Source organism: Metopolophium dirhodum, chromosome 2, assembly GCF_019925205.1.
Source record: "Metopolophium dirhodum isolate CAU chromosome 2, ASM1992520v1, whole genome shotgun sequence".
NCBI lineage: Eukaryota > Metazoa > Arthropoda > Insecta > Hemiptera > Aphididae > Metopolophium > Metopolophium dirhodum.
This window is the reverse complement of record NC_083561.1, coordinates 1,911,509-1,937,450: the sequence shown is the minus strand read 5'-3', so window position 1 is coordinate 1,937,450 and position 25,942 is coordinate 1,911,509. Positions and strand designations below refer to the sequence as shown.

Sequence of the window (25,942 nt, the reverse complement as noted above, 5' to 3'; positions counted from 1 at the left end):
AGAATTCGATGCATATATTAGTTAGATAATACCTTACGTGTTAGCCTTATAAATGGTTTATGTATAACATAATAAATTATTATTAACTAAGCATAAATTATGAACATAAATATAATTATAATAAGAATCTTTATTACGGAAATAAATCCAATTTACAAAATATTTACCAAGGTCTTTAACTTTAACTACCTTCCCATAGTTAAAGTAGAATACATTAAAAAAAAGTGTATACAAAATAAGGTATACATGTAGGTACTTGGGTTATTATTATATTTTAATAACTTGAGGACTTATAGTGAAAGCAAAAATATAGCTAAAAGTCTATTCAAATTGATGTATTATTCAAAATTTAAATAAATTAAATACCCAAGTTTTAATTTTAAGAGGACGTAATACTGGCATTTGTTGTCTCCATTTTAAAGTGCGTACCTTACGTATAGTAAATTTACGCTCAGCAGATCATGTATAGCTTCATTAATTTAAAAATTAGAGTGAATTGACATATTATGAAACTCGATGGTAAGAACATTATAATTAGAAAACAATGGTTCAATTATTTAGCATGTCATGCGTATATAATATTATAGAGTAAATTAAAAATTCTCATAACTTATTTAAAAACTGAATTATATAGGTACTGAATTTAATAACTATAAATTTAAAGTTTTTGAAAATATATTAAAAAAAGCAAACAAAAATGCCTGAAATATATACAAATAACACTTGAGCACACGTGTTACACATAGGTAGGTCAGTTACACATACTTTGTTATTATTAAAATACAGAAGTGCAAAAAATCAGAAGTGCTATAATGATACCCATTAAAAATGAAACATACTTCGTCCATGAGCTTATTGTAACTTTACTATTCAAGAACCTATCACACAACTGTTTTTCTAGCAATTTTGCACCACATAAAACTATTGGCACACCAGTACCAGGCTGCACCGAAGCACCGACAAAGTATAAGTTTTCAAATAATTTACATTTCAAACTAGGTCTGAACCATAAAACTTGAAATAATGAATGAGATAATCCTAGTATAGACCCTTTCCATAAATTAAAATTGTTTTGCCATGTTCTCGGATCGTTCACTATCTCATGATCGATCATACTTCTGAAGTTGGATATCTTCAATCTTTTTTCTATTGTATCGATTACTTGTTTCCTAGCTTTCTTCACATGTTGATCGAAATCAATATTAGGAACATTTGATATATGCCCCACCGGTACTAAAACAATGATTGTGTCTTTTCCTTCTGGCGCCGCTGTCGGATCGATGCGACTAGGTACGTTAACATAAAACGATGGTTCGTCGGGCAACGTGTGATCCTTGAATATTTGATCGAAACTTTCTTTATATTTGTCGGCCAAAAAAATGTTGTGAACTTTCAATTGTGACACAATTGTTTTCATGGACCAATAAAATGATATCGAGGACGAAGTCAGTTCTTTTTTCCCGAGTTTTTCAGCGTATGACGTTTTTGGCAAAAGTTTGTTGTACGCGTATACGAGATCTGCATTACAAATTACAATGTCACTATTTACCACATCACCATTCACCATTTTGATTCCTTTTGCCACTCCTTTGTCATCCACTATTATTTCTTGGACATCGGCATTATAATTGAACTTTGCCCCATGTTGTACAGCAATGTTTTCAAGACTTTCCAAAACTTTATGGAAGCCTCCTTTCGGATACCAAATCCCTTCAGCTATTTCAGTGTACTGAAGTAAGCTATATACAGCTAAGCCATCATACGGTGACATTCTAAAAATTTAAAAACAATTTTAGTTTTATTTAAATTGTATTATTAATTGACATTTTTATGGGCGGCCCCCTTTTCAGCCAAAATGTACCCTTCCCTTTTCGGCCAAAACTTACCTTTCCCTTTTCGGCCAGCACCCACAGTTTTCTTTAAAATTTACCATTATAACAACTGAACCTAACAATTTTTATATTTAATTAAATACGATTGTATCCAAAAAAGTGATTTTTTTAACATTATTACCTACAACTGTAAAAAAACTGAAAAAAATAAAATATAAAACAATTGGCAATAAGCTTTTATAATATATTATTATTACGATTGATTATATTATATATTTATATTAGTATTTATAATCAATGTTATTACTTACATTAATCGAATAAAAATTAATATAGTCATATAACACATATAGGTAATAAGAATAGGTATATAATAGTAATTACGATAGTAAAATATAACCGACTATGAACGAAATTAAACTTGCATTGAAGAGTAAAAGTAATAAAAATAGAAACATTTTTTAAACAAAAATTAATTGTTAGTTTATTTGACTAAGTTAATAATATGTTAACCATTTTATTGCCAATTGTTTTATTTTATTATTTTTTCACTCAATTTTAGGTAAGAATGTTTAACAAAAAATCACATTTTTGGATTCAACCATACATTTCATTAAATATAAAAATTGTTAAGTTCAGTTGTCATAATTGTAAAAGGAACAGTATGTTTTGGCCGAAAAAGGAACGGTAAGTCTTGGCCGAAAAGAGAAGGGTACGTTTTGGCCGAAAACGGTGACGCCCATTTTTATATTTACCCCAAGTACATAGTCTGGAATGAAAACGCCTTTCTCATGTAGTCACTCTTGAAATACTTACAAACTCTGGCGTAAACAGTGTCCAATAGATGTAGTTGGATTATGTCTGGTAAAAATTTTGGATTGAAAAAATCATACCAATGTTGGAAATCGGTTTTGAGTGCAACTTTAACGCCCCTTTGATAGTGTACATGGGTTTCCTTTAAATATCTCAAAAAATTAATCAATGTTGATTCACCACTGCCTTCGTATTTTTCCAAAGAACGAGATAATTTTGATATATCTGTGGTAAGTTCGAATGTTTCCCCGTCGTGAAAATGTACACTGTAATTAGAAGGACACTTCAATAAATCGATGTGATTTTTAATGTCCTCTCCCAAATCTTCAAATGTCTCCTCAAATATTTTAGGCATCAGATACAATGATGGGCCTTGATCAAATCGATGTCCGTTGTGATGAATGAGTGAACATCTTCCACCATTATATGAATTTTTCTCATAAATTTCTACTTGAAATCCTTTTTTGCTAAGTCTAGCAGCTGCTGCTGTACCACCAACTCCAGCTCCGATGATGATAATTTTAACCACCATTTTATCAATATTACCTATATATATATATATAAATATAATAAACATAAATATTAATACTATTAAAAAATTAAATATTTACATAATAAATGATAAATAATATACAGATTACCTATATAATTTATCATTCAAATTAAAAATATATTTTATGTTTTCAGAATAACAGTATGTTTAGTTACATACTTTGGCACATAGTTTGGCTTCGTTAGTTTGCATTATAGGTATCTACTGTCAATTCACGTAGATATTGATTTTATAATTTATGTTGTAGACTTTTATTTTATAGCAGGTATAGACATAGTTAACTAATAACTAGTAAGTAGTAGGTAACCTTCAACTTCCTGCTTGTTGTTGACCAGTTGAAAAAACTTATTTTATATCGGACTTTAAGCCACCTACATAAAGTTATATATTCTTTAGTTAGAACTTAGTTTGTTTTAGTTGTATAATTTGTGAAAATTTATAAATATAACCGTTTAATTTAAAAATAATAAATTCTTATATTAAATTAAATAATTTAAAAAATCTGATGGTATCTATATAAATATTATTATCTATTAGTATTAATAGCTTATGAATGGTACAATGACCGAAGAATATACTCGTTGGTAGGTACTTTAATGTATAACAGATTCAAAAAGTAATTTATACAATTTATATAGAATCTGATTTAATGTAGATAATAATGTGTGTTATAATAGCACTAGATTTTATTTGTGGGACTTTACCCCATACTATTTAATGTTTTTAACACTACATTATTCATTATTTTTTTACAATTTTATAGAAACACAAGTCAAATAGTAATAATAATGTTGTTAATTAATAATTAGAAATATTTTTCCTTCATGATTGAAGACCTTTTTTAAACTTTTTAGGAACGTATATTGTTGTTGTGTGATAAAAAAAATCGTAATATGGCAGGAGACTGTACAAAGTATTTTATATTTATATTTTTATTAGTGATTTAATTTTCTATTAGTTATATGATAAGTTGAAGGTTGAACTAATATTTGATAAAAACAAATCACATATAGGTAATAATATTATGTATCGTTATATTATATACAGCTGTTATTAACTTATAAGTCAATAGGTACTGACGTGGTGATGCACGATAGGACGATCCATGCATAGGTTCGTGGTATACATAGGTATAATTAACTTAAATAGCTATAGGTATAAATAGCTTTAATTAATCAAAATATTTTTAAAGTGTATATTAAATTATTAAATAATAATATACGTTGTGGCAGAGAAGTTTGAAGTATTGTTATGAATAATATTTTTAGAATTGTAACAAAATAACTAAACGCATTAGTTTTGGTTTAAATATTCAATTCTATAAAAAAATTGAACTTGAAATGTCTATAAAAAAAACGTTGTGCCTGTGTACCTATGTGTTGTTGATATTCTGAAATTGCTAAATGAACAACTGATGAAGGATCTATCAGTCTGTGATGTACCTATGTGTATTGAAGTTGTGCGTCATGGCTTTTTAAAGTATTTTGCTGTTTCTGTTTTGATAATTGGCAGTGCAAAGAGTAATTTTTTGTGGTTTTGGAGGTTTTTGGTTGTTCAGTTGAGTTGTTTTGTTGGAATTTTTTTCGTTTGGTATTTGTGGATCCTGGGATGAGGGTTTTTCATTCCGAATGCATTTTGCTGGTGTGAATTTATATTATTTTATTGTTGTGTACATAGGTAGCCAATAAATTACCGAGTTTATATCAGCGGGGCACTTTAAGAACTAGAATTAAACACGTTGTGAACTGTAATTAGTATTAATAATTGTATACCTATGTATGTATTTAATATAGGTATGTCATATAATGTACTTAATTTAATTAATTTAAAATTTAAATCAACGAAAAAAATACATACATGATTGTAAAACAAAATAAGCTCAATATTTGAAATAAAAAACATAGTTGCTACGTTTCGTGCGATACAAAACTAATAAATAATATATTTAAATTTTAAGCCAAGGCTGCAGGGCAAATTGTTTAATTTCATTACTGTATAAATAACTTAATCTTACTCTAAATATTTTGAAAGTTTCTTTGAGTATTGTAAATAATAATTTTAGTCTTAGCGGCAAAGTTTCAAGTTTTTATGAATAATAATTTTTGAATTCAACAAAATGAGTAAAATTGTTATTTATTGTTTGAATATTCAATTCCAGAACAATTTGAACTTGAAATATCTATAAATATACATTGTGCTTATATTTTTGATATTTTTTAATTGCTTTAGGAACAACTGATGAACGATCATGTATTATATTTTAGATACGTTTCATAATCGTCTGATAAAATAAAAAATAAATATTTGTATTATTTTATACTTAATAATGGAATAGTTATTTGTCAGAAAGATAAATTATTTTTTTAAATTAAAATTTAATACGAAATAATTTTATCGACTATTAATTTGAGAAAGGCAAAACGCAGGAAGAGAAATAAAAAATAATGATGTTAATAATAATAATAATCGAAACAGAAACGACCGTAATCACGTGTAAATCTCAAAGGTCATACAGTTAAATTTAAAACCAATCATAGAATTAGGTATGGATTTTATTATGAGGACATTAATGTAGAAAAAGTTTAAATCGAAAGAGGAAAAAGGAAATTTAAGTATACTTTATAGTTTGAGAGCGAAGGACAATAATTAGCGAGTAGATGTCGCAAGTGGCCCTACTGCCAGCCCTGGATCCAGGAGGGGGGGGGGTTCTAGGGAGTTATAGCACACTATTTGGAATGTTGCTTCCTGGAAAACAAATACTCTACACCAGTGGTTCTCAATCTTTGTTGTGCCGCGACCCAAATTTCCCCCGAAAAATCGTTCACGACCCACGTGGTTTAACTTTTTAAAAAGCAGTTTTAAAAACAAAATTTGCTTATTACTTTTATTGGGTATTTATTATTTTATAGGTTTATAATCAATATATTTTTACAAAATAATATACTTTTAATAACGAGGCGTATTAATACCCGTCGTAATAAATAAATATACGACGAATTATTATTTATTACTCACGTGATTTTTGGTACTATATTACTATAATAATATAAGTATATTTAACAACATAATAATATATTTAATATTAATTTAACATAAATTTCTTGAAATCTATATAATTCAAAAAATATTTCATGACCCACCAGTGACCGACAGTTTGAGAAACGCTGCTCTACACAACATGTATTTTTCAGTAAGCTGGGGACATTTCTAAGCAAAATTAGTATCAAAAAAAGGGTTAAGTTAAGGGTCCTGGTGCAGTGATGCAAGTTTTTCAACTTTTATATTTTAGTTGCCACCTCAATTATAATACTTTTCCCGACTTAATCGACTACCCGATTCCTATTTAGTGTGTGCGGGGGGACGGAGTGGCCGAGCGGACTAAGGCGTCGGCTGCAACGCAGTCGACCCGAGTTCGATTCCTAGGCCATGGGTGGCATTTTTCTTCGGACAAGTCACGGTGTCCGGAGAACAAGTGTCGCTATCCCCCACCCGGGCATGGCAGATACCTACGGGTGCCCAATCAAAAGTTCTGCCAAACTAAACACATACGTGTTCCTCCTCCTACAGACTTAATAACCTACAGTAAAAACTAAAAATAGCTAATGGCCTCAGCTGCCGGGCTCAAGATCAATAAAAAAAATAAAAAAAAAATAGTGTCCTGACGTTATAATATTACCAATCGATAAAATTTCGAGAATATGTTCCATATTTAGGTAAAATGGCGTAACATAAGAATAATATTACATAAGCTTATATTTGATTAAAATTAAAAAAAATGTCAAACTAAAATTAAAATCTATTTTATCATATTTAACAATGTACATAGTTATTCTAAAATTATTGGTGAATTAAAGTACAATGCACTAATATTAAAAATGTAGGATAACAATAATTCAATTATACACAATAAAATATAAAAGTATTAAGTAGGTTATTGTTATTTTATAGTCAATATAGGTAAGTAAGAACAATTATTATATAATTTAGGGATGTCCTAAAGCGTCCAGTTATTAATTTTTACCTTTTTTTTAATAGCCCGTGTTGTAGTTCGTTGTTGTCTTTTATATTGAATTTCTCGAGTGCGTCATAGCTGGTTCGTAGCCAAAACTTTAAAGATATCGGACTGTTGATCAACTATTAATTTAGTAGGTAATACAAATAGTGTTAATGATTTACTTTATATTTTTATTCTTACGTAATTTGTACAGCAACAAATTTGGCAGTGGTAGGAAAATCGTATTAATGTATACTAATTTATGATAACTGATACGTCTAATCAATAAATAAGAGATAAAAAATAAAATATATTGTAGGAATTAGTACACACACACAGATTTATAAAATTTGTAAAAATGGATGTATGTAAACCGAGGTAATAAAACAAATAATAATGACCTAATATGTGTGTGACGCAAAAGCATGATCTTTTATTTTTGGAACGTAATCAGGTTATTATTTATTTCGGACGCACTCGGGACATAAAAAAAGAGTTATTTTGAATCACACTCGGGTAACTTCCAAAATTTTAAACGATAAATAATTTACCCTATATCACGGTAAATTACACATAAATGTGCGTCGATAAAAATGTCAACACATTTTACATATTTTGTAAGAATTATAATACACGACGTGTCGACGTCGTGGTCAGTCGACCTTGGACAATTTGTATGTTTTTTAGTTATCAATTAATCATGTACATAGTACATGCACTGTGCAATTTATATGCCACTATATTTCACAATAATTTTGTAATGGGAGGTAGTATTATATTTACAGGCGAAAATATGTGTCAGGCCATGGCCTGACCTAATACTGATTACTGACTGGTTAACATACGCACTAAGCGGAATTTAAAATTAAAATTAAATACTTATATTTTATAATTTTCCCTGTCCTAATAAAATTGTCTAGTCTCGCTTATGATTATAACTTATAAATTATAATAGTCTCTTACCTACATATTTAGCATTTTCCAATTTCTGCTGGGAACATGACAGTATGACACCCGAATAAAAACGTTTTCCTGACTTATTTGTATTTATTTATATTTATAAACAGTGAAACCTCCCTTAACGGACACCTCCAAATAGCGGTCACCTCAGAATAAAGGAAATTTTTTAAGAACAAGCTACAAACTTTCTACTAAATTAACCCTTTGAATAGCGGACAAAATTTCAATGACCGAGAGTGTCCGGTATTCAGAGGTTTTACTGTATTTATGCAAGTGTCAAAGATTCACTTCGGGGCTCCTGAAGTTGGTACCCTTGAAAAGAAAATGTTCTCACTGCCCCTCCCCTCCACACTTTCTAAGTACGACTATGTCCGGCCCCGGTGTATGAAGTACTTAACGATAAGTTTTAAAAAAATAATAATTACGAACAATAACGGCATTTTATATTTCCGTATTGTCCAGTTTAACTGAAAACCTTGTAATTTGACCCCCAGGGGGATAAATATTCACTAATAAAATTTTGCCAGAAGTTTATTTCATAGGTGTGAAATACCTATTTAAATCCTAGTAACATTTTAGCTGGGGTAAAATATACCTAGCGAATATTTACCGGGGGTAAATAATAACCAGTGACTACCGATGTAATAGCCCTTAGGGTAAAATTTCACTAGTGATTATTTACCCCTGGTAAAGTTTTGCTAGAGATATTTTATCTCAGCAAAATTAGGGATAATTCAACCCCGGCGGAAACTGATTAGATCAATAAATCGTTTACCGTTCACGCTCGCAACCACGTGACAGCTAGTGACTTGTTAAGTCCTTGTTGTCCTCTATATTTTCTTATATACCTACCATAAAAACGAAATTGGATATTCAAAGAAAAAAAAGATCAAAGTATTTCGCAGGTAGTTAAAAATGTATAAAATGTCCAACTGTTATGGTTAAAAATTTAAAATTTAAAACAAAGTTCCACGGATGTAGTTACTTCTATAACCAAAATATTTAAACAAAATATAAATACAGTTCTTTTATGGTTATTTTAAGTTCAAATTTGGACATAATTACATATTAAATACCCAAGCATAATTTTTAGTTATTTTCTTGTAATTTAAAAATATTTTGTAGGTAGGTACCTACTTGAAACTTCTAAGACTAACTGTCTCCGTCTCCACCCCCCCCCCCTCCCATTGACATTTCCCCCTAATAAATATATTGTTTATAGGGTTCGGGACTGCTTGCATGTCTTATTGTAGTGGTCGCAGATTATTTTAGATAAGTTATAAATTTGTCTTATGAAATGGCAAAATTAAATACAAAGTTTGAATTTGCATATTTTTGCATATTTTGTTATATTTTAGGAAAAGTGCACATTTGAGCGATTTTTACCAATTGCGCTCTTTATATTTTACGGTCAATATACCAATTGCGTTTGTATTCAAATTTGCCTAGCGGCTACCTTTAGATATAAAAATATTGTTGTTCGATCTAATTCCATCAACATTGAACATAACTTAAACAATGTACGCACTAAAATGCTTGAAAATTAAAAACTTATTTATTGATCAATTGATTACTGGTTATAATATTATATTTTATAACAGTATCGGGAATTCGATCAAACGATATTATTATTACGCATATATTTTGATCACGGGAGTATGCATTTGAGTGATGGACGAAAACAAGTTTTAATTATCATCGGTATATATTTTATCAGCCTAATTGTTTCGTTGCACACAATAAACTGTAATGCTGTATATAGAATATAACACATTGATGATACCCAATACTTATGTCTTGTTAGTTTTAGTCGTTTAGCATTAGTTTGAGTTGTTTGACGTTACAATATAGCTTGTTTAAGCTCTTAGTGAAAAAGGTAAACCGATAACCGTTATTAGTTCTCGATGAGTTTAAGTTTCGAAAATGTACTATCTCAAAAAATGGAATAAAGTGGACATGCACAATTTGTGAAGCCAGATTGTATTATTCTAAATTGTAATGCCATGCTCAAATTATTATTATTCTTTAAACATGTAAAATACAACATCATGATTACCTTAAACTCAAAATCTTATTACTTTATGATTTAATCACCTATTATCTTATTATTATTAATATTATTTTATTTTAGTTTAGGCCATAGAGTCAACACGTGACGTATAGGTCATGAGTTGAGTGCTCCTCTTGATTCATGCGTGGTTAGTAGTGCTAATAGGTAGTAAAGTACTCAAAATCTCACAATGTATTATGCATTAATACTAGCAAAATAATCAGTTAGTGTATTAATTTATTATATAATTATAAATAACTAAAAAGTTTTCCTTAGGTAATGTAAAATGTATAAGCGCAATTGGTCTATCGACCCTAAAAATATTAGAGCGCAATTGGTATATCGACCCTATAAAATGTTTAGAGCGCAATAATTGGTATATGAAAATGTAATTTTAAGCGCAATTGGTAAACTCCCGATAATATTATTAAGAAGTAGACTTATTTAATATATATCTGTGGAAATAGTTAGCCAAATATCAGTGCTACCCGTCGATCCAGCGTAAAATTATCTACAAAACAAAAGTATAATATTCAATTTTAAATAACTGACTTGACCACCTTCTCACATAAATTTTATATACGAAAACTGTAAAAACTTGGTTTTAACCTATACTTGAACACCCTCCATTTCATAATCCTGGCTACGCTACTAGGTATACATAGATGAAAAATAAACATACATCATCGTATACCAATTCATATTCAGTGATTCTTTATATGAAGGGTACAGGGAAAAAACCAGAAAAGGTTTAAGAAATGGTTATTTTGGTATCAAATTATTTGTACTGACGTATTCTATCGTTCAAGAAGTCGAATCTGGGAAAAAGGCAGATTAGTCGTGAGTTATGACCACCGAAAGTCTTGGCATACAGGAAAAGAACAAGAAGAACAATTATAAGAATCTAAAATATACGATTTATTGTTGAGCAATAGCTATCGTATTAATATTATTATCTGAGGTACCTATATCATATATTATTATAATTAAATTAATAATTAAGTTACATAACCGAAAATTATATGAAGTAATATTAATACATTTTATGAGATCAGATTCCAAAAATTTTATATAATATATATTATATTATTCATTAAAATGTAGCAAACATTAGACGTAATAACATTGATTATAAATACAACTTAGTGTATATAACCAATAGTAAATGGTAATATAGGTATTGTTACATCACGCATAATACATCATTAGTATACATTAATAAGGTTTATAATTAAAGAAATTAATATCGCCAAGAGAAGCGGTTAATCAATCGATAATATAGTTTAAACGATTATTTAATATTAAATTAACTATTTAAGATCGAAAATTAATACGGTTATAATAGATAATAAATTATAGTTAGGTTAAAGGTTTAGGTTTTAAATCATAAAGTTTTAACATGAAATAATTTTACATGGTTTATAATATGAAAATGTTTAATATTAAAAAATATAATTACAACTAATAACTCGCATAAAATAATCACTATACATAGGTATAGGTTGATAAATAATATTTTTGCTGTTAATTAAGGGGCTACTTAAGCATAATATATAGTTTCTAATTTTCTATGAACATAATAAATAATAATAAATAATAAGTCCTATTAAAAACTTTAAGTTGTATAAAATAAAAATGTGAACTGTGAAGATTTTATACAACCTGTTGTAGGTAAATTTAAATAAAAGGAAAATTACATTTTCTTTCAGTTTTTGTTTTTGGTTTCACAATGTTTTTTTTTTTTGATGACAGGTAAATTGGAAGAAACAGGTCATTTCAATAGAAATAACTGTTACTCTATGCCCTATTGAGGAAAGCTTAGGCGGGGCATAGAACCTTAGAGAAATGTAGCCGTGTAGAATAAGGGTGGCTGATCCATGTAGTCGGGATGGCTGGTCAAGAAAAAGAAGAAGAAGATCATAATCATTTATGTAGGTAGGTAACATACTTTTATATATCATATAGTAGTAAATACTAAATTATATAGAATAAAAAATGTTGTGAAGTGTAAACGAAATAAATGTCGTAAGTACTAGAATTTTGGATTCTGAGCAAAGCGATGAATGTATTGATTTTACAATGATGTTTGTTTTTTTTTTTATTTATTTTTTTTTTATTTTTTTTTTATTTTTTTTTTGTGTCTGTCATCATCTTTTAGGACAGTATAAAAGTGCTTGGATTTTCTTCAACAGTAACTTTTCTGATAGGAAAATTAGCACAGAACGGCGCGAATTATAGATTGTCAACAAAAATTCGAGACAGGCAGATTATTAACTCGTAAACAAGTCGACAACTCCGATTTATGGCTAATTTTATCATTAATATACGCCGTTCTGTGCTAATTTTTTTTTTCAATGTTTGTGCAGTTGAACATGTTGACATTTTTGTGAATTGATATTTTTTCAAGTTGAGGCACAGCATTTTGGGTTTGATTTCACTTCTTTATTAACATCAAAATTCTATTTTTTCAACCAATCGATTAATCTAGCGCACAGAAAGTATTTTTTACTTTTCCGAAGTACTTTTTTGTGGATTTCAATTATTTTTCCGGAGCACGTTTTACAATGACATCTCGGAACAATGTATTTTGCTTCAAATATGAAAATGTGAGCGTTTTGGGAATTCTGGGGCCACTTGCGAAGGCGATGCGGTCGGTCCCGTGTTCTGTGACGGAACGGAGAGCGCCAGCCGAGTCAGGAACAGAACACGGCACCGCCGTCGAGTGTGGGCCTGCGGCCTGCGTGAAGACCCGGGCCCCGGCATGGAGCGCACGAGCCGCCGAACGCGTCGTCATTGCTCATCCTGAGCCTTCGTCGTCATTACCGGTGTAACGGACATTATGACATAATATTACGTATTCCTTATCACGAAATATGAACCCTGGAAAAAAAATCCCCAGACTACAATATTAGGTACTCACAATACCGCATGCAAATGGTTGAACAAATATTTTTTTAAACGTTAATATTAGTATCTACAATAATTACCATTTACCACATTATTAATATTTAATAACAAATACGTATATTATATTATACTATTAAAAAAATTATATATTATAAATAATATTATGTTTTGAATTACGATAATATATTATATGTGTAATTGAACTTCATTAACTTAACAACTTCAAAAATATAGCATATAAAAATTTTTCGAATGATCGATATGTCAAATAATATAGTTAAAAACATAGTATAGGTACGTTTAGTATAGTATTGTAGTCTGGAGATTTTTTTTTCCGATTACCGCGGAATATACGCGGGTCATCAAGAATGGTTCGATTGAGCAAGTCTGTAACTATCGTGTATACCTTATTGCAACTGGTGCGTTATACCTAATTTACAAAATGTTTTTGTTTTTTTTTTTTTGAAAATCGAATACAAAGTCAAATAACAATAAAATATAAAACCGATATGTCATACCCTCTAAAATATTATTTTCTTTCTTTTTTGTAACGGGTGATTTTATTTTAAAATTACTTAAAAACATAGAAAAAACGATTCTGCGCAAATGCGTTTCGTCTATGTTGCGCGTGGGCAAGAGGGAGAAAACAAATAGTGCGCTGACATCCTCTTAATGGGTAATAGTCTCGCTATCGTCATTTGTGTGCTGTTTTTTTAATCGGTGTTTCTTGCGCACAGAAAGGAGTCTCTAGTGAGACTCTTCGATATAATATATAATATTTGTTATTATTACAATTTATTTGTTTATTCAATCGTTAATAACTCGTTATATACATAATACATATTGGAATATTACGTGCGTGTGCATTACCTAATTGCAACTGTTGTATTTGTATATAATATTTATGATTCAATTATTGTACTATAATATCTGCCGCTATGGAAAACACAATTTATTATAATAGACACAGCCGTACGGGTAGCGGCTGGCAAGTGGGTTTAGGCAATTCCCGAGAATGCCAATAACTGTGAGAAATTACAATTTGTTCATCAATTATTTTTTGTTATTAGAAACAGTCACGTTTATCGATTCGCGTATTATTTACATTAATATAACTTAAAAATGTATTATAAAATCCTATCATTAAAATACAGGATATTTTTTTATCATTAGGTACGATTAAATATTTATAGCAGAATTATAGCTAATTTTGCTTTAAGTAAGTTCCTATACATGCTATACATGGCTATAATATATACTTTCTCAACTATGTAGGTGCTGATGAAATCTTTATATATATTAATATATATTATATCTATAATCTACCTATATGATAATAGGCTGAAAGACGGCCTTTGCTCAGAATTGTTTTTCGTATGTATCATTTTATCATTCAATGAATTCAAATTTAACACACCCATTACATGTGATCTACTCAATAACGAGGTACACTCGATCCCTACTGCACAACAGAGCGATTTCCAACCATCCCCTTTTTTTAAAAATGGAAAAAAACCAAACTGTTTTTGGACACACAATCGAAATATTGGAAACATTAAAACCATTAGTGGTTTCGAATTCCGACAGTTTAAACACTTACTGAGGTGCTATTGTGTTAAATAAAATTATTATTTATTTGTACGTTAATAGATAAAAACAATGTACGTTACATAACGGTAATTAGTTTTCTTATACATATTTAAATTAATTACACTTAAGTTAAAGTTTATCTTTAGGTGCATTTTTGTCATTACTGAAATAATTAATTTCACCTATTACCCTCTATATTTTGTATCCGTATTGATGATGAACCTTTCTTCTCCCCCCCCCTCACCCCCCCCCCGCTGTATAGCCTACAACAGAGTAGGCTCTGTGTGTATAATACTATTCCACTGCTGCTATCAATTGTTAATACACCGTAATACGACCGTAAAATATAATATTTGTGCTTTAGTAATAGTACCTATATCCATACGTTTATCAATAGTATTTATTTTATCGATAATTTTATAGTAAAAAAAAATCGTCCCCTCCATTTAAAAAGTTTGTAAAAGTTTTAATTACCCAGTAGTTAGCATTAATATCTAACACAATTTAATTTATATGATTAATTTCATATGATCGTCAATCACAGACAGAGTTTAATAATAAATTATTATGGGTATTATATTCTTATAAGGTTGATGTATTTAGTTTTTTTAAATTATTTTAACTTTTTTTGATACACCGATTAAAAATATAAGGTGAGTACATTTTTGAATAAGTAAATTTGAAATTTAAAATTATATAATAAGACATTATATTATAATTTATCAGATTTATGTAGTATAATAATCAGTGTTCGGATAAGATGAGTATTTTTTTATTTAGATAAAGATAAAGATAATGGAACTCAAATGTATCTAGATAGAAATAAAACATAATCTAACTCATATTCATCTAGATAAAGATAAAGATGAATACTTATTTATCTAGATAGAAAAGATACAATTTTTTTTTAAATGGGTTTTAAATTTAGGTATACTTTAGTTGGGAACTAGGATCATAATAATAATAATGATAAAATTAAAAATAATTACATTATTTATAAACCATAAACTTGGTTTGAGAATCTGTATAAATAATTAAAATGCGTTTGTACAATTTCACGATTTTTATCAATTAAAAATGTATCAGATGAATTTATTTAGATTAGTAAAAAAATTATCTAAGATGAACGTTTAGATACCTTGTAACTATTTATCTGGATAAGATAAAAGATAAACAAATAATTATCTAAATATTCATCTAAATAAATTTATCTAGATAAGTCTGAACACTGCTAATAATACTAAACTATAGAATGCTATAAAAGTAGTCAGAAGTTTATCTCATCACCATTGGCTACAACATAGAATGTTATTATTAAATAATATTTACAACACATTTATACAATGAAACTATTTTTGTAAATTCTTATTACTTATCTACGTGAAATCATACTCAGAAATGTTTTATTCCATAAACGCCGCATTTAAGATATTGAAAGTTTGCAGGTTGTGCAACTAACAAATCTAGTGAAAGCTACTATTTAATAATACTTGTTTAATATCGTCAATATCAAAATTTTCTTTAATTTTAAACAGGCAATTTTCGTCATCAAGCTGTTTAAAACTTCATAAGTTGATTGTTAATGTAGGTAGGTATGTGATTGTATCTATTTATTGCTAATAATGAATTAGCCATCAAATTAACCATTCTCATATTTAATACTACCTATACGGCTATACCGGACACTGATTACCAAGACCTAGTATACCTATTAAAACGACACCCATCCCAAACTTTTTTATTTTTGTTCTATTAGCATGATCAAGCCATCTCTGGTGGGGGGAGGGGGCTGTAGCTCCTAAATATATATATATTTAAAGTAATCCGGTGGATCTTATCCCCATATTCATTGCCAATTTTTATTATAAAAATAATAAATAACAAAATAATTATTTTTTCTCTAGTTTCATTATTATCTAATTACTATAGCTGTTCCGACCGGCGTTCCCCGTGCCAGAGAATTGGTTGTTTTTATAAATATATATTTTGTAAAAAAATATGTATATGTCATGTTTCTACTAATTATACTAGGTTAGGTTACTAGTAATATATAATATAGTATCCCAACAAAAACACTGCCAAACTCCGTATAAAAAACGATAAGAATAAAAAAGAACGGTTTCAAAACCAGTGATATCATTTTATAGCTAAGTCTTTGAACTATAGATATCGTTTATGTTAAAACAGCTTGCTAAATAATTTTGCTTGGCTTGCGATTTTAAAAAACTTGATTAGTAATACATTGCCTATATTTCAATGATATAGTGAAGTTAAGTTAATTCAATTCAATTGCCTTCAGTTGAGTTAAAAGTTAATAAAAATTTTTTTTTTCAAATTACAATATTTTAAGTCATAAACTGCCATAGTAGTTTGTTATACACAAACATTTACCAAGACGTTTAAGGTTTAACACTGTGTCAAAAATTAGATAATTATAATATATAATTCGAAAATAAATGACCAAAATCGAAAAAGAGTCAACGAATCAGTATACTGTCTATAAAAAAAAAAAAATAGTTGATTACGCATGACACGAAAATAAAATTAACTTAACTGCACGACAATGATAATTAACTATAAAAAGTTACTAACTAGTTAACTTAATGCCCACCTTTGAGTAGACTATATTATTATTATGTACTTATTAAGTATTTTTAAATTTTTAACTTAAGTCGCCAAACTAAGTTCAATTATTTAGCAGACTATTTTGACATAAATTATATCTATACTTCAAAAGCTTAGCTATAAAATGATATAACAACTTTTAGAGCAGTTTTTTTTATACTTGGCGTTTTTTTTTACAAGGAGTTTGGCAGAGTGTTTTTGTTGGGATATTACTCATTTTTTGTTGATACCTATATTATTTCAGGTACATATTGGCTTAACAATGACGTTTTTTAAAATTATTTTATATGTTTATAATTATAACTTATGGACTTCGGAAATAAATTCCATTTTATGTAAAAATAAAGTAATAGGAAAATATAGAAATGCAGAATGTTTTTATTAAATAAACTATCATCTTATTAAGCTTTTTCCATAATGTCATTTAATTTTACATACTACAATAAAGATTTAGCTTAGATAATAATATTATTATGTTATACTTTCCAGTTTCCACTGATTAAGTATATTTAGTCTCCAAATATCTTTAAGCGTACGGTATATCGACATAAAATAAAGTTTCCCTCCCCCCCCCCCCCTATACAAATTACCCAAGTTACGCCCATGTCATATAGTTATTGTACCTATATGAAAATATAAGTTATAGCGTTGTATTAAAATACGTTTAGAAAACATGAATTTAGCACACCCACAGAGTGAAATTTCCAAACATCTTATTATAATATTATATAGATTACTAATTATTAAAGTGTTTGTGATTTGTTTCAAGTCTTACATTTAAAGTTAGATGTATTATCATTTACTAAGTTTTTAAAAAGGTATATAGGTACATAATATACTTTTAACTTCCGCTCAATATGGCCTGTAATATGAGTTATTCGCAATGGTAAAATATAAAACTTGACAACTAAATATAAATATGCTTTACAATACATTAAACAAGTAAAAATTACAAAATGTCTTATATCTATTATAAGTTTATTGCGTGGTGATATCGTTGACACTGGAATTGAATATGTGCGTAGTGCGTGTCAATTTATTGAGCAATATTAGCTAAATGCTTTATTATTATTTATTAATTTTGAATTGATATTATATGGGTTGGGAGATAAATTTATCTTGAGGGGACTTTGAGTAGTTTTGGGTGGACTAAGCCCACTCTTTCACCCACCACCCTAGTTGCACTTATGAATACAGATCAATAGAATTAAATTCCCTTTTATAATAAAGAAACCCAAAACGCTTCTAGTAAATAACGGATCAAAGAACCAAATTACTCTAATTCACGAACGATATATTAATTACATCAAAATATGTCCTATGTCATTAAGATAAAGTATTTTTTTAGGAATTATAAAAATAATATTAATGGTTTATTCTGTTGTGTTTCAGTTCCTGGTTTCCAAAATACGTCTAAATGTTAACCTACATAGATTTTCATTTAAAGTACACACTTACGGTTATTGGCGTATTGTCATTAATCGCACGACCATTTATCAACCGCACGGAAGTTTTTAAAATTGCATTTATAAGTGCCATAGCGTTTGTGTACACAACACCATGGGACAATTATGTCATCTACAGCGACACATGGAAATATCCACCCGATAGAGTCTTAGCTACTATTGGATATGCGCCTATTGAAGAGTACATGTTTTTTGTTATACAAACTGTAATGACATCGCTATGGGCTTTGCTCTGTGTCCGATGGTCAACGCCGTGCTTATATTTCAACTATGACAAACGCAGCTACCAATTGATTCGATGGGTACCGATGACGATTTTGGCTATTGTCACGATCGTTGGTTATAAATTGATTATCCCCGGACAAGGGACGTTTTACTTGGGATGCATACTATGTTGGGTATCTCCGGTGATTATATTTTTGTGGTATGGATCTGGAAATTTTTTCGTGAAAAAAATAATACCGTCAACTTTTGCGATCGTGGTCCCTTCGTTGTACCTGTGTTGGATTGATCAATTGGCCCTCAAGGAGAACGTCTGGCATATCAACGAGAAGACTAGTTTAAATATATTCATTGTCGACGACTTGCCAATAGAAGAAGCATTTTTCTTCTTCGTAGTAAACCTTATCATTGTCTTGGCAGGGACTTGCTTCGATAAAGCTAGCGGTGTAATAGAAACGTACACGTCGGAGTACCCACTACGATTTAGCATAAGTTGGAAGTATATTTGTCAACTGTTCTCGGCATTCGCGACCTCAGAATATAATATGCCACAAATCGTCACGAGAGATGTAAAAGAAAGTATTAAAATTATTACTGTCGCTTCAAAATCATTCACCACTGCCAGTTTTCTTTTTCCAGCCGGTAAGAACATCGTAGGCACCAATAGGTAGACCCAAATATTTGTACCACAGAACCAGAGACTCGAAAAATGACCTCTCTAAAGTACCATCTTGATCCAAATTAATTTGCTAAAAGATAAGGTACTATATGTTGAAATCAATACATATAGTAGAACTCCTTCTGGTAGATAATTTGTATACAGGATAAAAAAAAAAGGTGGATAAGTGGATGTCGCTCTGATGTACAGTAGGTTACAAGTGGGTCACTGTAATGGATGGTGTTAAATTTGAATTCAATGATATAATATCATTGTATAAGAAAAACGATTCTGAGCGAAAACGGTCAGTCAGCCTATGATTTTACCAAGTATATTTGATGATATTATTGTGAATAAAGTAATTTATATATAACCTATTTACGTGGAGCCTTGTTTTAAATTTTCAATCCTTAGCCATAAAAGTTAAAAATTTATAAATTTATAAATTTATAAATTTTTAACCACAAAATAATTATAAATTATAAATTTGATAAATGTTGTCAAAATTTGAACTTTAAATGCTTATAAAAAAAAATTGTGCCTATGTATTTTTAATATTTTTCAACTGCTATTAGAACGATAAATCAGGAGTCTTATATTAAATTTTCACGCTTTTTTACCCAACAAATAAAATTTTATTGATATTTATAGAAAAAAAACTAAAATAATTGAAAACTGACAATGTCCGTAAACAGCTCAAAAAGAGTCAAAATATTTTCAACATTTTATGGTGTATAGAAAATGCTAATATAAACATTCAGTGAAATTTTCAAGTATCTACAGTCATTCGTTTTTTAATTACAATAAAATAAGAAAATTGTTACATGAGAAATGGAGTAAATATCAAATGTTGTAAAAATATAAATTTCAGACGCTCATAAAAATTTAATTTAAGTTTCTTGTAGACATTTTTTTTTGATAAAGGTAGACAAACTTATGAGTAATCTTATATTACATTTTCAAATCTTAGATTTAAAAAGAAAAATTTTTATGAATTCTCAACTCAAAATAATTTGCTATTTTTCGTGATTTTTCCGTATTTTGTCAAAATTTGAACTTTAAATGCTTATAAATAAAAACTGTGTCTAAGGATTTTTAATTTTTTTCATCTGCCTTTGAAACAATAACCTAGGAGCCTTCTATTAAATTTTCAAGCTTTTTTACTCAACAGATAAAATTTTATTAATATTTATAGAAAAAAAAACTAAAAAAATTGAAAACTGACAATGGCCGTAAACAGCTCAAAAAGAGTCAAAATATTTTGTAAATTTTATGGTGTATAGAAAATGCTAATATAAACATTCAGTCAACATTTCATGTCCCTTTGTTTTAGAGTTACACCAAAAACCAAAATCGATTTTCTCGAAAACAGATTTTGCATAAAAATTCCCGTTTTTCCTTAATTTTTCTTTTGTTTTTCACGTCGCTTGTGAAAACTACTGGGAAATTTTTACTTTTGGCCCCCCAAAGTACCAACTAGATTCACTTTACTATCAGAAAAGTTACTATTGAAGAAAATCCAAGCACTTTTACTGTCCTAAAAGGTGATGACAGACACAAAAATAAAAAAAAATAAAAAAAAAAACACACATCATTGTAAAATCAATACATTCATCGCTTCGCTCAGAATCTAAAAATTTTTAATTAAAAATAAACACTATTGTGAAACCATTATAGCTTCCTCGCCCCACTCAGAATCTAAAACAATAAATATGTTTAAATAAATGTTAAAAGTATTTATCTTTCTTCACTTTTTCGGTGTACACTGAATTATCAGCCTTCGACTATTAGTAATTTATTGCCTTTATGGCTTTTGATAAATTCTAGCATTTTTTTTATTTTAAAATTATAAAACAGGTCATTAAATAATATAATTTAAGACTAATAGCTAATAGGTAGCTAATAGCTCACGACACGCATTGTAGGTACTGATATAAAACGTCGAACGACACACTTACCATTAACAAAATAACGAATAACTGACAATGATTTTAGATAGGTAAAGTGCGATTATTAGGTACTTTTAATCTAATCAAAACTTTTATAATGAAGGTTAAATTTTGAGTTAATATTTACGCGGGATATTTTGTCATGGAATATTTTTGCGGAAATATTTTGGTTTCGGGATATTTTGTCGGGGATATTTTGTCGTGGAACCGGTATTATTAACTCTATTTAATCGTATTAGACACCCGACAATGATTAATTTAATAGCATGCGAGTCACATTTTAGATTCTCAGCGGAGCAATGAATGTATTGATTTTACAATGATGTGTGTTTTTTTTTTTTTATTTTATTTTTTTTTTTTTTGTGTCTGAGGACACCTTTTACATACTGTAAAAATGCTTCGATTTTCTTCAACAGTGTCTTTTCTGATAGGAAAGTGAATCTAGTTGGTACTTTGGGGGGTCAAAAGTAAAAATTTCCCAATAGTTTTCACAAGCGACAAGATAAACAAAAGAAAAATTAAGGAAAAACGGGAATTTTTACACAAAATTGATTTTTCACAAAATTGAATTTGGTTTTTGGTGTAACTTTAAAACAAATGACTGTAGATACTTGAAATTTTCACTGGTTGTTTATATTTGCATTTTCTATACACTATAACATTTTCAAAATATTTTGATTTATTTTGAACTGTTTAGGGACATTTTCATTTTCAATTTTTTTTTAGTTTTTTTTCTAAAGATATCAATAAAATTTTATTTGTTGGCTAAAAAAGCTTGACAATTTAATAGAAGGCTCTTAGTATATTGTTTCAAAGGCAGATGAAAAATATTAAAAATCTTTAGACACAGTTTTTTTTTCTAAGCATTCAAAGTTCATAAATTGACAAAATATGGAAAAATCATGAAAATTTGCAAATTATTTTGAGTTAAAAATTCGTAAAAATTTTTCGTTTTAAATATAAGGTTTTAAAATGTAATACAAGATTCCTCAAAGGTTTTCTACCTTTATCAAAAAAAAAAAATGTCTATAAGAAAGTCAAATTAAATTTTTATGAGCGTTAGAAATTCAAATTTTTACAACATTGGATATTCACTCGATTTCTCATGTAGAATCGCTACATCGATTTCTCATGTAGCGATTTCCTTATTTTGTTGTAATTCAAAAACGAACGAATTTAGATACTTGAAAATTTCACTGAATGTTTATATTAGCATTTTCTATACACCATACAATTTTGAAAATATTTTGAATCTTTTTGAGCTGTTCACGGACATTTTCAGTTTTCAATTTTTTTAGTTTTTTTTTCAATAAATATCAATAAAGTTTTATCTGTTGGGCCAAAAAATGTAAAAATTTAATACAAAGCTCCTGATATATTAATACAATATCAGTTGAAAAATATTAAAAATACATAGGCACAATTTTTTTTTATAAGCATTTAAAGATCGAATTTTGACAACATTTATCAAATTTATAATTTTATAATTATTTTGTAGTTAAAAATTTATAAAATGTTCAACTTTTATAGCTAAAGATTGTAAATTTAACACAAAGCTCTTAGGCTTCACGTAAATAGGTTATATATAAATTACTTTATTCACAATAATATCATCAAATATACTTGGTAATATCATAGGATGACTGACGGTTTTCGCTCAGAATCATTTTTCTCATACAATGATATTATATCATTGAATTCAAATTTAACACCATCCATTACAGTGATCCACTTGCAACCTACCGTACAGCAGAGCGACATCCACTTACCCACCTTTTTTATTTTAAATATAACGAGAATGATCGAAAACAATGATGTGCTTTTTACTAATGTTTACAAAATACCTACAAATAACAATATTTATTTATTTATAACTCTTCCCTAATAAAATATAGTTTCACGACAAAATATCCCTGTAAAAATATCCCCGACTCGCATGCTTGTAAATTAATCATTGTCGGTCGTCTAATACGATTAATTAGAGTTCATAATTATACCAGTCATATATAAAAAAAATATTTCTATGAAAAATAATTATTTGTTTACATCAAACTCCAATTTAAATACAATGTTCAATTATTTCTCAGAACGATAAAAACCTAAAAGAACAAGAAAACGTATTGTTTTTAAAAACCGGTTCCAGTTCTTGTTCCGGTTCTAAGCATATAGTAAAATATGTGTTCCAACCAAGGTTTCAGTTCTTAGATTTCTCCAGGAACGGTTCGGTTCCGGTTTCAGTCCCTAACCTAACCTAACCTAACCTAAGTGGCTTGTTCCCATATCACTATAACTAGTGTTATGCACCATACAGCGAACCAAATAGATAAAACTGAATCATAATACAAAATGTCGAAATTATCCTAATAAAATAATTTAAATTTTATTCTAAATTATTCTAAATATGTTGAAGATTTTATGCAATATAAATATATCATAAAAATATAATATATTTAGTAAACTATATAGACTGACAGCACATAATCGTTGTAATCGTGTATTCGCACACAATCGCTTTTCCTATATGCATTGATTTATCTTTGAATTTAAATTTAACACATACATTACGAATTACGATGTTCTCAATGACAAGGTACACTTGATATTACCAATTACATTACCAATTCTCAGAAAATATATCAAAATTAAAAATGTAAGAAATTTTTCTACTACAAAAATTAAGTGTCAAAAATTTTTTAAAAAATCAAATAAAAAAATTCACGTCATAATTGTAAAATCAATAATAATCAACTCGCCCAGAATAAACTAAATAAACCAACATAATACCTGACTTACAGTAAATAAAGATAAAAATAAATTGATTTAATTTTATTGTTGATTGTGTACCTATTAAAAATATATTATTTTTTGTTCATATAAGTACAAGTTCAGTTATTTGTATAATGGCTTGTAAATTGTACTAAATATATTCATATGATTGACTTTTAATTTATATAAATAGATATATAAATGTAATGTTGTTTCTAATGAGAAATATTTATTATTTAGGGATTCGATTGGATTTAATAATTTTATACTCATTTTGTCGTGTAACGGATGACATGATTGATGACGAGTTGGATGTCGAAAAGAAAAAACGAAAGTTTGAGTTAACTGAACGATTTATCAACGAATTATTTCATGACAGAAAATCAGATTACGACGTTCAAACAACTCCACAGGAATTGAAAATTGATTGGACAAAATACGAATCCGAATTGACTGATGGGGAAATGTCATGTTTCCGGGCATTATCTAGAATAGCATTTTATTTGCCTCGTAAACCATTCGATGAGTTACTCGCAGGTTACAAATGGGATATTGAGGGTAGGTTAATCAGAAATGAAGACGATTTATTATTGTATTCCACCTATGTGGCCGGAAGTGTCGGTGCATTATGTGTTTATGTGATGATGTACAGGTGTGATAACGAAAAGTATGACCTTGTCAAGAACTACGATTATGTCATAGAAAAAGCATATCAAATGGGACGAGTGAGTAAATCTGTTTTTTTGATAGGGTTTTTTCTGTTACCTAACAATTATATAAATCATCACTTATTTTTTAAGGCTTTACAACTTGTGAATATTGCCCGTGATATCGTCACTGACAGCGAAACATTGGGTCGATGCTATGTACCCACCGAATATATGGACGACGAAGAGGAAGAAGTAAGAATCTTGTGCCACGAAAAGCAGCCGAGGTCTCTAGGTGATAAGAAGTTAAAAAAATATTCCACGCGGTTGATCCATCTGGCCAACAAACAACAATTAGAATCTTTGGATGCCATCAGGTGTTTGCCACACGCCACAAGAGGTTCAGTTCTAGCAACCACTGACATTTATCGAGGGCTTGTTTCTGCTATCCTGTCTAGTCCCACCTATCCAACTAGAGCTTCATTGTCGAAAACGAAAAAAATTTTGATAGGACTTAATTCCTTATATATTAAAAGTATTCAATACTTTGTATAATTGGATTTCTATAAATCTATAAGCCATGTTTAATCATAAATGCATAAACCATCAAGTTGAACGGTGGGGGAATAGGGCAATTGATAAGTGATTGTAAACTCTCTCGATAGTTAATTTTCCCAGGTCTTCAACAGTACTATCTGAAGCCTATATTATGTAAACTCTCCTGAGTCTGTATAATAACTTTGTTTGTACCTTATATATGTATCATTATCATGGCCGGGCAAGTTAACAAATTTGTTTTTATTATTTAAGTTAAGATCATATAGGATATATAAAAAATGTAAGTTAAGTTTAAACTTTAACGTTACAAGTTACAAGTTAATAAGAAATTAAAATTAACTTAACTTAGTTA

The 25,942-nt window shown here is 28.8% G+C and overlaps 2 protein-coding genes across 5 annotated transcripts; one reads left to right on the top strand and one right to left on the bottom strand.

Annotated features, from left to right (window-relative positions):
* Window positions 1–622: 622 nt before the first annotated feature.
* On the bottom strand, window positions 623–7,598 carry LOC132939260 (uncharacterized). The gene is made up of 3 exons (XM_061006340.1): window positions 7,220–7,598; window positions 2,588–3,191; window positions 623–1,772 (listed from the first exon to the last, which is right to left on the bottom strand). Exons 2-3 carry the CDS (start codon window positions 3,175–3,177, stop codon window positions 776–778), a joined length of 1,587 nt encoding a protein of 528 aa, XP_060862323.1. The 5' UTR covers window positions 3,178–3,191; window positions 7,220–7,598; the 3' UTR covers window positions 623–775.
* LOC132939256 (uncharacterized) lies at window positions 3,663–25,942 on the top strand. 4 transcript variants are annotated; one of them, XM_061006336.1, is made up of 5 exons: window positions 3,663–3,782; window positions 11,955–12,137; window positions 18,717–19,654; window positions 24,626–25,110; window positions 25,186–25,942. In XM_061006336.1, the coding sequence occupies exons 3-5, from the start codon at window positions 18,742–18,744 to the stop codon at window positions 25,585–25,587; spliced, it is 1,800 nt and encodes a 599-aa protein (XP_060862319.1). In that variant the 5' UTR covers window positions 3,663–3,782; window positions 11,955–12,137; window positions 18,717–18,741; the 3' UTR covers window positions 25,588–25,942. The 4 variants fall into 4 exon arrangements, with proteins under 4 accessions (XP_060862319.1, XP_060862320.1, XP_060862318.1 ...); XM_061006337.1 differs by lacking the exon at window positions 3,663–3,782 and adding an exon at window positions 11,812–11,873 and having other exon boundaries at window positions 11,955–12,133; XM_061006335.1 differs by lacking the exon at window positions 3,663–3,782 and adding an exon at window positions 11,812–11,873.